This window comes from Mesoplodon mirus, assembly GCF_964341445.2.
Source record: "Mesoplodon mirus genome assembly, chromosome: 14".
NCBI lineage: Eukaryota > Metazoa > Chordata > Mammalia > Artiodactyla > Ziphiidae > Mesoplodon > Mesoplodon mirus.
Window position 1 is genome coordinate 44,760,442 of NC_138990.1, and position 18,283 is coordinate 44,778,724.

An 18,283-nucleotide genomic window follows, 5' to 3' on the forward strand; every position below is an offset into this window, starting at 1 on the left:
TCTCTTCCAAACAATCATAACCATCCTTTTGACAAATTTTCTTGCTTAACTCTTAAGTGTATCCTACTTGAATTATCTTCCTAAACATGATTTGATCATGCTGTTCTCCAAAAAAACCTCTGCCGTTTCCTCAATACATACCTACCCTCCCTCCTTCTCTCTCTTAACCGCTCAGTCAGGTTTTCAAAAGCCTCCAAAGTTTGTTCTTCACCTAACATTTACCCCATCCTGACCCCTTACCACACTAGCCCACACACAGATTATGGTCTAACCACTCCAGTTTACTTTCAAATCCATTCTGAATCATTTTATCTGTGCCTTTGCTTAAGCTATTCCCTTGTCCTGGAAGGCCCTTCCTTCCATTATTTATCTGCCAAAGTTCAACTCAAATTTTACAACTTTAAAACAACAGAAAAACAAACTAAAACTTCCAGATCCCTTTATTCAAGGTTAATCTTTATTTCTCTATGCTCTCACAGTACTTTACAGCACAGTATGTTTTGTGAGCAGGCAATTATTTCAGTAACTATGTGAGCTTCAAGAGATCAGGGACCATAGTTTGTCCTCCTTTATAGCCTCTACAGTGTCAGGTATAGAGTAGGCATTTAATAAATGTTATTAACAATATAGAAGGTCTAGAACAACTAAAACCTAAAAGAAACACAGAAAGCTCTATGTGGGACTAGATCCCTGTAACCCTGTGAAATTCAACAAGGTGTTTTAAAAGGAGGTATTATGGGTAAGTTAGATCTTTTTAATGTTAGTGGGCTACACACAACCAGTAAGCACAGTGATGACTACAGCCAAAACTAAAAAGGCAAGAGGGGTCAGAGTCCCACATACACATGGACACAGTCATTGCACGCCAAGCATTAATTCTCCTCCTGCTGATAAGTTTCCTTTGGGAAACAACCCTTGCCTCAATTCATCTGGCTTGAGAGGGCTTAACCACACCTTCACATCAAGGGTGATCATGAACTTAAGAGTGGCCAATCAGAAGACTCCATATGTTTGGCAATGGCGATCATTCTGGTATAGGCACATGGGCCAAGCCAAACCAATTAAGCTACATCAGAACTAACTAAAGGGCTCCTGCTTCAGTTCCTGAGACTCCTTCTCTCCAGACTTACAGGTTGCAGAGTGGGGGTTGGGAGTGCAGTCATGTATGATGAGGAGAGGGCCTGCCTGAGAATGAAGCCAAAAGAAAGCGGAGAGACCCACCCCTGATGACAATCATTTGAGCTCCTGAATTCAGGCTGAGTTTCCCTAGAATTTTCAGTTATGTGAACTAACAACTGTTTCACTCAAGCTCATTTGAGTTGGTTTTTCTGTTTGTAACTGAAAGGACACTGATAAGTCAAGGTCCCTTTTTAGTGCAGAAATTAGAACTTAGCAAGCCTGTTATGGTAAAAGAACACGGGAATTCAGTCAGATATGGATTCATATTCTGGTTCTGATACTATCTGGCCAACACTGAGCAAGAAAATCCAATCTTATGAACTTCGGCTTTCTCTATCATAATAAAGGAATAATAACCACAACTCTGAATTGTAATGGAGAATTAAATCAGAAAGTAATAAAAAGCATCAAGGCTGTATACTCCACAGTAATACTATTATTTAAATATGTGACACCCTTTAAAAGTCACTGGAAGTCATTTTCATTTCATCCTTTCAAAATAATACTATGGCAAAGAATGAAAAAAAAATACTATGGCAAAGAATGAAAAATGAAGTTACTTCTCCAATCTACCTACAGATGGTTACAGATTAATTTAAAAAAAAATGTATTGGATACAGGATTGAAAATTTTACCTCTTCCTGAAAGTAAGCTCTTCAAGAACAGAATTCTGTCTCTATGATGCAAGTATTATTTATTACATGTGGTTACTTCCTGTTTTCACTTTTAAAATGACTCCCTAACAAAAATATTTACCTTCAAAGTATACACTCCCATTCTACCTGGAACCTTATAGAAGATGCCCTCTTCACCTCGGGAGTTTGTGTGGAGCATTGCATTCAGGCATGCAAGAGGGGAAGTTCCACTGCCAAAAAAAAAAAAAAGAGAGAGAGAGAGAGAGAACACAACGATTAGTTTCTGTCTCTGAATATCCTATGTAACACTGAATTAAGATAAAATTAACAAATCAACACTTATTTGACATAAACACATTTTATAAACTATAAAAAGTCTATAAATCTAGAAAGGCTGCCATGGAGAAAATGGATGTAAAATTCCTTCCCAGTTATCTAAAGAAAAAATAATTCTATAATTTTCTTAATCTCAATTCAGCATCTAACATTTCAGTCAAGACAAATTTCTCTCACAGAAGTATCACAAATATATTCTCTAAAGATTCTATTTCACTTACAATTTTATTTGTTAATACACCTCAATAAAGCTGAAAAAAAATTTTTTAAATCTATTTCATTTAGCACAAGCCTTAAACGTCCAGAAGTAAAACAGGGAAGAAAAAGAAAACACACAGAGAAATAAACAATATTAATCTCCCTGCATACGGCTGCACCAGACTGAATCTGAGTTATGGAACGAACACATTTCCATGCTCTCTTTTTTTAATTGAGATATAATTGACATATAACATTGTATTTGTGTCAGGTGTAAAATATAATGATTCCATAGTTATCTATATTACGATGGTCTCTTGTATTTAGACCTATCATGAGATCACTTAAAAAGACATAAAGCAGGCTTTGGAATATTCATCTTCTATGTAGGAACCTGGTTAAAAGTTTACTAATTCTAATATACATTTATCATATTTTCTAGAGTTTTAGGTATATAATAAATTACCTGTAGAAAATATACATATATCATTTTCCTTTCTAATTGTAATCAATTTCATTTTCCTATAGTAATATAAATGGAGATGTGTGGCATCTTTAAATTTAAACAAAAAAACAACTGACAATATCTGAGGGATAAAAAAACTTATTTGCACATTTCCATATCTCCCTTCTCAGTTCTCTGCTGGTACTACTCAATAACCCAAAGAAGCCTACTGGAAGAGGCTGCTAGATATCTTGGGTATCTAAAGATAAGAGTTCTCTGTGGGAGAGAGCAGGACCACTGTCCTTTGGTACTGTGAAGGTGCCGAGGGTCAAAAACTGAAAAGATGGGGACTTCCCTGGTGGCGCAGTGGTTAAGAATCCGCCTGCCTTGCAGGGGACACAGGTTCGAGCCCTGGTCCGGGAAGATCCCACATGCCGTGAAGCAACTAAGCCCATGCACCACAACTACTGAGCCTGCACTCTAGAGCCTGCGAGCCACAACTACTGAGCCTGCGTGCCACAACTACTGAAGCCCACACACCTAGAGCCTGTGCTCCACACTTGCCACAGCTAGAAAAAGCCCGCTAATAGCAACGAAGACCCAACGCAGCCATAAATAAGTAAATAAATAAATAAAATAAAATAAACTGAAAAGATGGAGGACAACAAAGAAAACAAACCACTTTCTTTTGTTAAAGAAAATGATGAGGAGATGATGAGGAGACTTCCCTGGTGGCACAGTGGTTAAGACTCCACACTCCCAATGCAGGGGGCCTGGGTTCAATCCCTGGTCAGGGAACTAGATCCCACGTGCATGCCGTAACTAAGAGTTTGCATGCCACAACTAAGGAGCCTGTGAGCCGCAACTAAGGAGCTTGCCTGATGCAACTAAGACCTGGGCCAATCAAATAAGTAAATAAATAAAATATTTTTTTTAAAAAAAGAGGGACTTCCCTGGTGGCGCAGTGGTTAAGAATCTGCTTGCCAATGCAGGGGACATGGGTTCGAGCCCTGGTCTGGGAAGATCCCACATGCCACGGAGAAACTAAGCCCTGTGCCACAACTACTGAGCCTGCACTCTAGAGCCCGCAAGCCACAACTACTGAAGCCTGCTCGCCTAGAGCCCATGCTCTGCAACAAGAAAAGCCACCGCAATGAGAAGCCTGCGCCCCACAACGAAGAATACACCCCTCTCGCCACAACTAGAGAGAGCCCACGCACAGCAACGAAGACCCAACGCAGGCAAAAATAAAAATTAATTAATTAATCAATTAATTAAAAAGAAAAAGAAAAACACTGAGTATCTCCAGGCTGATTTTCAGTTATGTTTATCTAATTTAGATATTTCCATGTTAAAAATACAAATAATGCAATTCTAGTCAATATCCCCAAGTTTGTATCAAATAAACATAAAAATTGCCAAGAAATTTCTGGGAAATAAATGATGAGAGACTTGCTTCAGAAGATATTAAAATGTACTCTAAGCACATTATTAGAATATTAGTGAATAATGAATAATTATTGAATTGAATAATTATTGAATAATAATAATTGAATTAGAGTTTTATTGAAGCAATGTGTTTCTGGGACAGGATAAATAGGCAAATGTTCACTCTTACAGACCGCTGGTGGAACAAAATAGAAAATATAGAAACAGATCACAATAAATGTAAAAGGTACTATTTCCGTGCAGCAGGAAGAAGACTGAGTTATGACACGGTCACCTGTGGTGAGAATCTTTCTCTTCCCCTGAGCAGTATGAGAAAATAATACCTAAGACTTTCAGTCATATGACCATGAGGGGAGTATCTGGAATTTGGGTGGAGCAACACAAAGGACAGAGAAAGGAAGGGCTAGGATTATAGAGAAAATTCAACACCCAAAAAGGCAGAGCTAAGAAAAGAGGAAAACAACAACATTTTTTTTAGCAATATTAGTTATGCCACTGTATCCAGCCTTGCCTTAAGCCAGTCCCACCTTTGGAATTTTGTTGAGGTTTTAAGTCACAAGCAACCGAGAGAGTCCTAAATAAAATAGTTTATTTAATAATTAATTAAATAATTATTTAATTCTCACAGCTTATATAAAGACATATTCCAAATGGATTAAAGGCCAAAATATAAAAAGTATAAGGAAAACAGTATAACCTACAGGATAGAGCAACCTTTCTACATGAGAGAAAAACCCCCAAAACACAAAAGAAAACCTTAATAACTAAATAAAAATAAAAATTTCTGTACAGGAAAAACAATAATCAACAAAACTATACCAAGCATACCTAAAAGAGCTTTCTAGGAGAATACAAACAACCAATTAGAAAAAATGGATAAAGGATATGAAAATGCAATATAAATGGCCAACAGAATACATGAAAAGCTGCCCAAACTTTACAGTGGTTAAAAGAAAACAAATGAAACCAAGACACCATTGGTCAGACTCGGAAAAATCAAATATATTCAGGTCTTTGTTAGCAGTACTGGACTAAGGTCAGTTTCCTGGTTTTGATATTGTACTGTAGTTATATAAGACATTACCACTGGAGGAAGCGGGGTGAGGTATCCATGGGACTATTTTTATAATTTCCCGTGAGTTTATAATTACTTTTTAAAAATGAATTGATAAAATCCATTGCTGGTAATGTTATGGGGAAATGAGCACTCTTATATAGACTGTTAGTGGGACTGAAAACTGCTACCCACCCCGCCATTTCTCAATTCTGCCTTAAGAAAGTAACATGCAAATATCCACTAAAATTAAAAATATTAGGGGCCACTGATGCAACAATCCCACTTCAATCTATCCTACAAAAATAAGGCCACAAAGACTTATGGACATCTATGCAAGGATTGACTCCAGCATTGTTAAAAGCGTCAAAACACTAAAAATGAACTCAAAGTCAATAAGAGGATGGTTCACCATATGTTACTAAGGTAACCAACAGGATATGAATCAATAACAGCAACATTAACAGCAAAAGGAGTGCTAAATTCCAGGAAGCATCCTGGTTAGCCCTCACAACAATCCTTTGAGGTAAGCAAAATTATGACACCATTTTTACAAATGAACAAATGAATGTATTGAGGTGTTAAGTAAGCTGTTCAAGATCACACAGTGATTAGTCAGTGGTGAAGCCAACATTCCAGTAAGAAGAAAGAAAAGAGAAGCAGAACAGGAAAGAGACTGTTTAAAAAGAACATATAATCAAGTGAAAAGAAAACATGCTATAATCTGTAGTTCAATAACCTATCTGGGTAGCTTTGCCCCAGTTTTTGGTATTCAATTTCAATATTAAGTACCAACTCTGTTTAGTACTGTTTACTAAGTACACAATAAACTAGGGTCTGTGGGGCCAAGGAGGAAAGCTTTCTTAGTTCAAAGTCTAATGGGAAAGACAGACAAGGGAATAAACTGCCACAAGCACCTGTAACCGGTGCTACCAATACAGACATAAGTCCACAATCCCTGACCCCAAACACTTAAGGCCAAATGTTTCAGACATAAAAATCTGTTTGGATTTTAGAAAGGCAACATGATATGCCATATACTATGTAATATCACCACAGAGATTAGGGGCAGCAATCCCATAACCAAACACAGTGAAACATATGAATATTCACACTAAGTGGGAAAAACAAAGACTACATATAGTTTCATGTCAGTTTCAAGAGAAGGTGTTGTTGACAAATGAGGTTTGGTACCAAAAGACTAAAAAACTTTTTCAAGCATTTTGGATTTTGGAATTATAGAATCGAGAACACAGGCTGGTATATATAAAGTACTTTAGGTCAGAGAGAAAGAAACAATCTCTTCTAGGGCTTAGTACCTAGAACCAAAAACAAAACCAAACAAACAAAAAGCCAAAAAAACAAACAAAAAAATCCCAACTCAACCAAACCAAAACAAAAAAACACTCCTTACAGTAAAGCCCATAAAAATGAAAGCAAATGGCACACATGTACATCTGGTGAAAAGATGTGGTAACAGAGATACAGACACCATCATATTTTCCTTGCAAATCCGATGTAATTTTCCTTTGAAGGAAATAAAGTTTCGAAAAACCCACAAGATACACAGAACACTATACTGTTTAAAACAATAATATAGATTTGATTTCAAGAAAACATAAAAAACCAGAGAATCCTTGCAGAGTTCATTTTTATGAATAATGAAGCAATGGCAGAGAAGTAAAATAGGCTACACTGCCCATGATGGCAGGAATATACCTTCAAGGGAAGTAACTCCAGAATGATATAATTAAATAAAAATAACTGAATAACTTGAAGGAATAGGCATCACCTTCATGAGTGATAAAACACTGGTACTAAGGAGATCATACTGACGTAAAGCCAAGTAAATATAATATGGGCTTAAGTCCTGACACCTGAAGCAGCTGAAGCAAGAACACCTCAAAATATTACATAATTATCATGAGATAATTTAGCTTTTAATTTTTTTGTACATGCTCAGGAGACTGGCGTTGGGGCAGGGGTTGGGGGCGGCTCTCAAGGAAAGGAACAAATGCAGTGCTGTAATTTTATGCTGATCTACCCCACGACGGAAACATACACAAGGCCCAAGAACAAAAATGACTTCAGTCATGCTGTCAACAGCCTTATTTAATTCTCTCTGCAGTAAAAGTGGTTCCTTAGCAGTAGCCAGCAGGGCTGAAAGACCTGAGGCCTATAATCACACTGCTCAGAGGAAACAACATAGTAACTCATGAAAAGAGACATCACTGTGTGGCCAAAAGAGCCAGATTTATGTATTCATACGAATGTGAATTTATATCTGAGTGTGGCCATGGGCAAGTCACTGTAAACACCCTTAATTTTCTCATCTGTGAAACTGAGGAAATACCATCTAATCTGTAATTTGTGCAGAATCTCAATTCATATATAAAGTGTATGCCACAGAGAAGTGATTCAGTAACTGTGGTAGTTACCTTAACAAATTGTTCCCCCATTCCAGTTTCATCATGTTCCAGCGTTCCCTACCTATCTCAAGTGACAGTAACTTCACTCACCCCCATCAATTCTCCACTCTGAAGCCAGAGTGACCTTTTAAAAACAAGTATGGGGGACTTCCCTGGTGGTGCAGTGGATGAGACTCTGTGCTTCCAATGCAGGGGGCCCAGGTTCAATCCCTGGTCAGGGAACTAGATCCCACATGCATGCTGCAACTAAGAGTTTGCATGCCACAACTAAGGAGTCCTGGAGCCACAAATAAGAAGCCCGCCTGCCATAACTAAGGAGCCCATGTGCTGCAACTAAGGAGCCCGCCTGACACAACTAAGACACAGTGTAACCAAATAAATAAATAAATATTTAAAAAAAAACAAGTATGGGACACTTCCCTGGTGGCGTAGTGGTTAAGAATCTGCCTGCCAATGCAGGGGACACAGGTTCGATCCCTGGTCTGGGAAGATCCCACATGCCGCGGAGCAATTAAGCCTGTGAGCCACAACTACTGAGCCCGTGTGCTGCAACTACTGAGGCCTGTGCACTCTAGGGCCCACGTGCCACAACTACTGAAGCCCACGCGCCCTAGAGCCCACATGGCACAACTATTGAGCCCACGCACTCTAGGGCCTGCGTGCTGCAACTACTGAGCCCGCGCACCTAGAGCCTGTGCTCCACAACAAGAGAAACCACTGCAATGAGAAGCCCGCACACAGCAACGAAGAGTAGCCCCTGCTCACCGCAGCTAGAGAAAGCCCGCGCACAGCAACCAAACCAGCCAAAAGAAAAAATAATAATAATAAGTAAATAAAAACAAGTATGATCGTGCCACCTCTGCCCAACTTAAAATTCATCCATGATATCACAATGTTCTTAGAATAAAGTCCAGAATTATCAAAGTGACCTGACCCCCCCCCCACCCTCTCCACTCTGGCCTACTCTAGCCTTCTTTCCATTTTGTAACTTACAATTCTCCTGACTTCTTGGCCTTTGTACTAATTAATGCTTCTGCTTGTAATGACAACCCTCACCTTTTCTCCTAGCAAACTCCAATTAATTCGCTCTTCAGATTTCAGCCTTAATGTACCCTGTTTAAGGAAGCCATGCCAATGTTGTATAGAATCCAATACCTTTCCTAAATACATATCATTTATAACTACATATATTGTAATGAAAAAGTTTTAATTTAACATGTGACTCCATTGCGGGCCAGCCAGATTCAACAGCATGTGATTTCACTGAAGCTCTGGGAAGCAGATTCTCTCTTCTCTCCTATATTCAAACCCGAAAGCATATAGGCTCCAGGACCTACAAACAATAATTCTGCAACTATGATGGATGAGCCTGATGAAAATGGAACAAAAATGAAGGAAGCAGAGCTGAGATACTGATCAAACTGCCAGAGTACCTGGATCAAGTTTTGCCAGGTTTTTTTCACTTACATCACACGATTAATTTCCTTTGATGTTTAAGCCAGTTTACATTGCATTTCCTGTTATTTACAACTGAAAATACCTTAACTGACAAAGCATCTAGGTCGAAAGCATTCATATTGACAGAGATATGAAAAGGATGCAGAAGAAAAGTGTAGGATATTCAAAGGTGACAACTCTCTCCTACCAATGAGAAAATATTATGTTTATGAATCCACAGTGTATACTGAATGATGTAAGAAAAGGCAAAGTGCTACTAAACCTGTACAGACGAACTCAAGTACCCAAGATGCTCAGAAATATTTATCTCAACTTTTTTCTAAATCTTAAACTTCAAAGACTAAGAAAGAATCAAGCTGAGATCTAGGCATGAAAAGCAAAAGTGGCAGAATGAATTACTGTTTTTAATTCATCATTCACTCCCTCTATCATGCCACCTTACAGTAAAGAAAATATATTTATTTCCCTGCCCCACTGATGTTGGGCTTGGCCATAAGACTTGATCAATGAAATGATAACAGAAATGACAGAAACAGCGACTAACATGTGCTTGCATAGTCTGACTTACTCCTGACTGCCACAAGATCAGGCCACTGATTCCAGGAGAACAGAGAACCCACAGCCTAGAGCCAAACCTAGGCAACAATAACTGAGCCCCAGCTCCTCTAAAGACATGAAGAAGAAAAGGGACTATTCGTTGTTATAAACTACTGAAATTAAGACTTATGCAGCAAAAACTGATTGATAAGCCCTGTATAATGCAAGGAACATGTGCCTTCTTAGCAATACTCAATACCAGACAGTAAAAAATTCATATCCAACCAAGATGTCATTCAAACAAAGAAGCAACAGAAAGATATTAAGCCCATGAGAACTCTCAGGGAAAAGACCACCCATAAACTTAAATCTAGCCAATAAAGAAATAAAAAAATTCAGGAATGGAGAAATGTTTAGAGAAAAAAAAAGTAAACAGCTGCAATTATAGTGATATAAGAGAAAAGCAAATGCTTTCTATTTTTTCAACTTTCATTTTATTTTATTTTTAAATGTTGAGCCTTCTTTTAATTAATTAATTAATTAATTAATTAATTTTATTTTTGCTGTGTTGGGTCTTCGTTTCTGTGCGAGGGCTTTCTCTATTTGTGGCAAGCGGGGGCCACTCTTCATCGCGGTGCGCCGGCCGCTCACTATCGTGGCCTCTCTTGTCGCGGAGCACAGGCTCCAGACGCGCAGGCTCAGTAGTTGTGGCTCACGGGCCTAGTTGCTCCACGGCATGTGGGATCCTCCCAGACCAGGGCTCGAACCCGTGTCCCCTGCATTAGCAGGCAGATTCTCAACCCCTGCGCCACCAGGGAAGCCCTCAACTTTCATTTTAAAAATGACAACACACCTTCAGGATTTTTCTAATTTCTTTTCCCTCAACTTCAGAGATTATTTAGGACTTAATATCCTAAATGAAGTATATTTATAATCTTAAGTGAAAAAATTAGCAATTTTCTTAGTTTCTTCAATTAAATGCAATAAACAATGGTTAGTCCTGGCTAGTGAATTTCAGGATATTTTTCTAGTGTGCACTTTTTTCATTACTGATTGACCTTTTTTTTGGTCATCAGGAGTCATTTTTACAAAAATATTAAAAAGTCCAAAATATATGAATAAATTATTAAAACAATATAACTTCTGAAACAGAGTAAGGCTCTTTTTCAAAATCACTTCCTTTTCACAGGGCATGTTATTTAAAACAAAACAAAAACTAGAACAGCAGGTTAAGGGGGCAGGGAGACTATATATAGACTGAAGTGCAAGACTTCCAAAGAGAAAAGACACAATGAATAGCAAGGTATTTGTTGACCAAGTATTGTACAAGAAGAGACACACTCAAAAAGAGAGTCAGGCACAGATGCCCACAAATGCAAAGGATAGGGATACCTATATGTAACATTTAAAGATCAAGAGACAAGCCAAAAATGAAGGAGCTGGGAGGATTCAGTGGTTTTAGAATGAGTATGTTTAGATTGTATCACCAAAACTTTTAATCATTTCAATTATAGGGTAATGAACTTTAGGGGGAAAATCAGCTATTCCCTTGAAGAATATCAACATAAAAGCAATCATGACATTTTGATAATAACACGAAAAGTTTGTTACATCAAAGTATACTTTCAAATAGAATTAAAAAGGCTTTGCAAACCTATGACACAACAGCTTACATGTTAAAATTTACCTTTAATCTAAAGTATGTTTGATAAATGATTCATTATACTACAAATCTGTTTAGGCACCCATGCTAAAGACTTCTCTTAACGGTGTTTGTGTAGGGATTAAACTGTTACTACTTAAACAATAAAATAAATGAATATAGTAGAAAATAATAACCCACAGAATAAGAGAAGAATCTATGAGTTCATACTAATATAAATAAATGAACAAATCAATGAATGGGGGAGAATTCTTTGCAGTGTAATGCCAACTAACAAAGAAGAAATGATGGAATTAGAAAATCACCATATGTGGCCACCACACTGCAGGCAAGTATTATCAGTGGATGCTGTGGTGGACATACTCTAAAATGACCCCCAATTATCATCACTTCCTGGTATATCCTGTGTACTCCCCACCCCTTGATGTAGGTGAAACCTGTGACTTGCTTCTAACCAATACAGAATACAGCAGAGTGGGCAGAACAGTGACTACGTTACGAGAAAGACTGCAGTATCCTTGCAAAGTGACTCTGACTCTCCCTTGCTGGCTTTAAGGAAGTATTCAGGTTGGGGAGGCCCAAGTGGCAAAGAACCCATGGCAGCCTCTAGCCAACAGCCAGCTAGGAACTGAATCACCTCATTTTGATAAACCCCAAGGATCTGAATCCTGCCAACAACCACCTAGCTTAGAAGTGGTTCCTTCTCCAATTAACCCTTCAGATAAGAACCAACACCTTGGCTGCAGCCTTGCAGAGAAGCCAGTAAAGCCATGCGCCCAGACTGCTGACACACAGAAACTGAGATAATAAACATGTGTTGTTTTAAGCTCCTAAATCTATGATAATGTTGTTAAGCAGCAACAGATAAGTAACAATGAGATGCTAAACCCAGTGGGCAAAGATACAATAAGAAACAAGATATTTACACAGTCTCAAAGTATCTACCTCCACACACAAGATGTTAATTACAAAGGGGGAAAAATTATATCTTTATAGTGGAGAACCTTGGCAGACATCACATAAAATAAGGGATCGGAGTAATCAACACCAATAATGGGATAAACTGAAATCACACACTTTTTGATATGATGTAGTGAAAATGACATATCATTTCTGTGACATTCCTGCCAAAAATGTACAACCTGAATCTAATCATGAGTAAACATCAGATATATCCAAACTGAAGGACAGTCTACAAAATAGCTGGTCTGAACTCTTCAAAAATGTCAAGCTCATGAAAGACAAAGACTAAAAGAATGTTCCCACATTAAAGGAGATTGTGAAGATACATGAAAACTAAACGTAAATGCAATGTGTGATCCTGGATTGGGACATCTGTGGAAGAATTATCAAATTTAAATAAAGCCTGTTGATTAGAAACTAATATTATATTAATATCCTGATTTTGATAGTTACACTGTTGTTATGTAAAATAATATACTTGCCTTTAGATAGTATACTCAAGTGTTTAAATGTGAATGGGGCAGCATGTCTACAATTCTCAGACATTTCAGAAACACAAACTAGATAGATAGATAAAGTATATAAAATTTTAACATTTGTGGAATCTAGGTAAAGTTATATAAAAATTCTTTGCACTGCTTTTGCAACTTTTAAGTCTAAAATTAATAACCCAAATAAATAAAAAGCTAAAAATATGCAATATATATAAGTCTATAAAAACAATATGGACCAATGAAAAAAGTATGAAGTGCTAGTAAGTGCTACAACATGGATTAACTTCAAAAGACCACATATTATGTGATTCCATTTATATGAGATGTCCAGAAATGGGCAATCTACAGAGACAGAAAGTAGATTAGAGGCTGGCAGTGGGAACTAGTATTAAGTGTATACACGTATGGAAAATCTTACTGGGGATTACAGTGAGAGTTGCACAACTCAGTAAATTTACTAAAAATCACTGAACTGTACAGTTAAGATGGGTGAAATTTATGGTATGTACGCTACACCTCAATAAAGTTTTTTAAAAAAGATGATGTGGAAAAGAAGCGAACTTGGTTTCTCATTCATTGAACATTTACAGAATAGCTACCGTGTAACTGCACAGGGGTAAGTGCTGGTGATATAAAAAAAAAAAAGTGGAAGTTTCCGTAAGCACACATTCTTACATTTTAATGCAAAAATAAATGAACTGGGACTGAGTGCAGCCAAATGATATGACTCTATTTCCTAGGGTGTGTGTGCGCGCACATGTGCACACACACACTATAGTATCATTTAATTTATGATTAATTAACATTTCCTTCCCACCAGAAAGATGAGGCAAGTTGGTACAGATTTTAAATGTTCAGTAATGTAAAAATTTTAGCCACAACTGCAAATTTGCTATCAATTCAGGAACTGAACAAAATCAGAAACTTAGGTTTAGAACTTACTAAAGATCTCTTCTAAAAATTAACTGATAACCATTCCCATAACTAATCACGCCAAATTTCTCCACTGAAAGTCTGGACATTTTCACTATTGTTTTCTTTCATTTTTAGTTTCTTTCTGGAGCTTGAGGATACAAATAAAACTGTAAGTGAAGTCTGCAAAAGGGTTCATAAACATACAAGGCCCATCAACTCTCAGTAAAAATCTTTAGCTTTCTTTATCTCGTCTACAGCTCTCCTAATTCTATAGGTCCTTCTGGCACTCTCAAAGAATTTACTCACTTGTTACACCAATTGTGTATCATCACATTGTAGGCAGAAATTTAAAAAAATTCACACTCACATTCTTCTACAATCTTCTATCACTGCTTAGATTTTAAATTTAACAGGGCAAGATAAACATTTACTACCTTCTACAAAAATTTAAAGAAGTACCTCTGCTCATCCCCTCTACCTTAGGCAAATGTCTTATTATTTCCTACTAATAAAATACAGTGGTTGTTTCTCCCACATTAGATAAAAATGTACCCTACTCAAATTACAACAAAATCCTACAACTTTATTGTGGTAAAATACAGATAACATAAAATTTACCACCTCAACCACTTCTAAGTGTACAGTTCACTTCCACTTAAGTACATTCACACTGTTACACAACCAAGCACCAGAACTCTTCTCACCTTGCAAAACTGAAACTCTACACCCATTAAATAACTCCCCATTTCCCCCCTACACCAGCCCCTGGCAATCACCCTCTACTGTCTCTATAAATATGACTTATACTTGAGGTCTCTCATGTAAGTGAAATCATACAATATTTGTCCTCTTGTGTCTGCTTTATTTCACTTAGTATAATGTCCTGAAGTTCATGCATGTTGTAGAATATGTTAGAATTTCCTTCTTTTTTAAGGCTGAAAAATATTCCATTGAATGTATATGCCACACTTTGTTTATCCATTCATCTGTCAATAAACGTTTGGGTTGCTTCCATCTTTTGCCTACTGTGAATAATGCTGCTATGAACACTGGTGTAAAATTATCTATTCAAGTCCTTGCTTTTTATTCTTTTGTGTATATACCCAGAAGTGGAATTACTGGGTCGAATAAAATCCTACAACATTTTTTCTTTTTTTTTTGCGGTACGCGGGCCTCTCACTGTTGTGGCCTCTCCTGTTGCGGAGCACAGGCTCCAGACGCGCAGGCTCAGTGGCCATGGCTCACGGGCCTAGCCGCTCCGCGGCATGTGGGATCTTCCCAGACCAGGGCACGAACCCTGTCCCCTGCATTGGCAGGCAGACTCTCAACCACTGCGTCACCAGGGAAGCCCAAAATCCTACAACTTTTAATCATTCTTTATCTTATTCTCACTTTACATAACCATCTCTCAGGTGCAAATACCTACAGACAAGAATCAGATAAAATCCACAGGTTGACAAGGAGCTTCATAGGTCATCTAGTCCATTTACCTACAGATGCTTATATATTCCCTCCTAAAACGTCATAAACAGGTTAATCATCCAGTCTTTTGCACAAGCATATAATGTGGTGGAGAATCACTATGTCCTCAAGCATTTCCAAATATCCATAAATTCTTCCTTAAGTTAAGCCAAATACATCTTCCTCTAACTCCATTTTTTAGCCCTGATTTTATGATGTAAATCAGTGGTTATCATGGTGGAAAAATTTAGGAAGATCTTTTCTTTCCTCTCTGTGATTTTCTGTACTGTCTAAATTTGCTAAAATGACCTTGTAATAAACTATCTTTGTAAGTGGGGGACACTAATCCATATGACAGCCTTCATGAAACCCTGAAGTCTTTTTTCAGATTTTTGGTCTCTCTTCTCATTGGCATCTACACCCCTGCAAACAAGCTAAAGAAATTTAATATAAAAAACTTTTACAATCCATCCTCAAAATTCACCAATGTCTTCCAACATTTATTATCCCCAGTTCAAGCCTTTGATAAAGAGCTTTAAGGGACATCGTCAGTCTAATTTATTTAGTCCTAGACATACTACACTTTGCAATAGATAACCCTGCCTTATCTTGACTTTAATCCCAATCTCTTGTTCATTTTTCTGTACTCCTTCCTACAGAATAGCCTTGTCAAAACTGAGACATAATCAGCTTCCCTATCCCTGACTCAACTATTATACACTCTATCCTTCGAAGTTCAATTCCCTAAATTTCAGTAGGACTAAATAATGGACTCAGACTTTCAAGGTTAAAAGAAATGCAGAATTATCTAGTTCCCCAAACAGATGCTTGACTAAACCCTATTTCAGGTCAATATTAAATGTAAAAAGACAATAAACTTATAAGAACCTTTTATTCATGTGATATACGTGTATCTACCCACACACACAGTAATCATTATCCACATACAAGCGTAATCATTATCCACATACTAGCTAAAACAAATCAGCACCACATAACTTTAAAATCAACAGCTGATTTGTGGCATGCTTACCTGACAGAGTACACAAAACAAAACTGAACTCAACAGCACCCTTATGACGGAAAATAGTGAGTTCAGAAATCATTAGATTAATAGTCTTGGTAGGCTTTAAATTCACTGAAAATTTTTGTATTCTTACAAACGCTTTCATTAAAACCTTTTGCTTGCCTTCCCTTGGTCATACTACCTGCAATTCTTCCAATGAGAAGTTCACTTGGGTTAACAACTAACCTATTTTTTAAAAAGAAATAACATAAATGTAGTTTTTAAATTTAAAGAGCAGCATCCGACTTATCTATCCTTTAGTGAATTAGTTTCTTCACATTATTTTCCTCCCCAAACATGCCATGAAGCAAACAGAAATAAACCCACTGGAGAAACGGTAAAAGGGTATGCAGCAAAACTTTCAAACAGGCATTCTGGGAGAAGGAGGTCCAGTTGGGACCACAAAATGAGAAGTTTGGATTAACAGAGTAGTGAAAGGGCATGAAACAAGTAAGAGTAATCTAGGAATAGCATGGAGAGGGAGGTCATAGAAACAAAAAAAGATTCTCCAGAAACTGTGCTTATATACTCTCTCTGTCCTTTTAATACTTCACTATAAATCTTCATTCTCTTCACCTTCCTATTTTTGTCTTTTTTTTTCCCCACTACTGTTTTTTAAAAAGCATGGCTTGTCCACTACCAGTAAGAAATGAGCAAAACCGCTTCAAAAGTGGAGGAAAAAAAAAAAAGTCCAGTGTTTCTATGACTTATTTTAAAGTAAATACATGGAACATAAAGTACTTGACTCCTTCCTATCTTATTTAGTCCATGGCCATTTCCACTATTCGTTCACTACAGCATGTTGCTTTTCAGTCTAATGAGAAAGAGGTAAGAAAAAGTAGACTTTAAGACAAACATAGTGCTTGTCACTCTAACTACTGCATATAAAGAAATATCAACTGCCTTTATTTCAGCTGATCAGGATGCTAACATTTCTTAACTGGCTGAGCCAAGTTCCTAAATAGCTATATATCTCTGAACTAAAGAGATACAGAGGGTTACAATGTGAGGACATATTATCTGAGGTAAAAGAAGAATTAGTGAGGAAAACAGGAACTGAAAACAAAATACTTGTCAGTATAAGTTATAGAAATAGTCCTGAAAGAAATGAGCTAGGGAAAGAGAAAAATTTAACAAATTTGATTAGGTACATCCAAAAATAAGAATTTGTTTAATTTTCTATCTCTGGTCTATTTGGTATTCTTGTTCATTTAGCAATGTAGTTTATACACCTAAATAGCCAAAGCTATCGATTACAATTATTTTCTGCTTTTGAACAAGAGCTGTCAGTCTTGACATAGCCATTCATGTCGAGATTCAGAGTTTTGAGTAGTCAATTGGTCCATGAATTTTACCAATTCTTGGTATTTTCCAACTCACAGAAGTAACTTAGAGTTACAGTAAAGCTCATATAATTAAATGGCTTTGACTGCGAGTATCTTCCCTCAGTCCTCAAAAATAAAGACTAAAATAAGAAGGGCAAGGTGGCACCAGCGAGTGGGATCAAACCATAAGAAGCAGCCCAGCCCAGGAAGCCTCTCTGTCCCTACAAGCTGGAGACTTCCTTTTCCCTACATCTAGAGCCATCAGGCAGCCTGTTCTGTGGAAACTCCTCCCACTCCTTCAGAAAGATGCAGCAGAGAACACTAAGAGACTCTGTGTCACCAAATAAAACAAGAAGACCAAAATAGCACAGCAAAGGCTTTGAAAATTAAATTGTTATTATACTTCTAGATTGGCTCAATAGTGGAATGGAGATGACAGAGGACAGAGTCAATGACCTTAATGACAGATCAATAAAATCTACCTGATGTGAACAACAGAGAGAAAAATAATTTAACAGAACCTCAGGAAGTTGTGGGATAATAAGAAAAGATTCAAAGTTTACATCATCAGAGTCTCAGAAGGAAAGGGGAAAGAGTATTCAAAGAACTAAGGGCTGAAAAACTCTTATTTGGTGAAAAATAAACCTACATATGTGGGAAGCTCAGTGAATCTAAA

The 18,283-nt window shown here is 37.3% G+C and overlaps 1 protein-coding gene across 2 annotated transcripts in view; it reads right to left on the reverse strand.

Moving 5' to 3' along the window:
• Positions 1–18,283, reverse strand: part of ASXL2 (ASXL transcriptional regulator 2) — a 130,936-nt gene that overhangs the window by 52,005 nt on the left and 60,648 nt on the right. For both annotated transcript variants that reach the window (XM_082642323.1, XM_082642324.1), the window contains one exon: positions 1,936–2,044. In XM_082642323.1, coding sequence (XP_082498449.1) covers positions 1,936–2,044 — 109 coding nt within the window. The remainder of the gene's footprint in view (positions 1–1,935; positions 2,045–18,283) is intronic.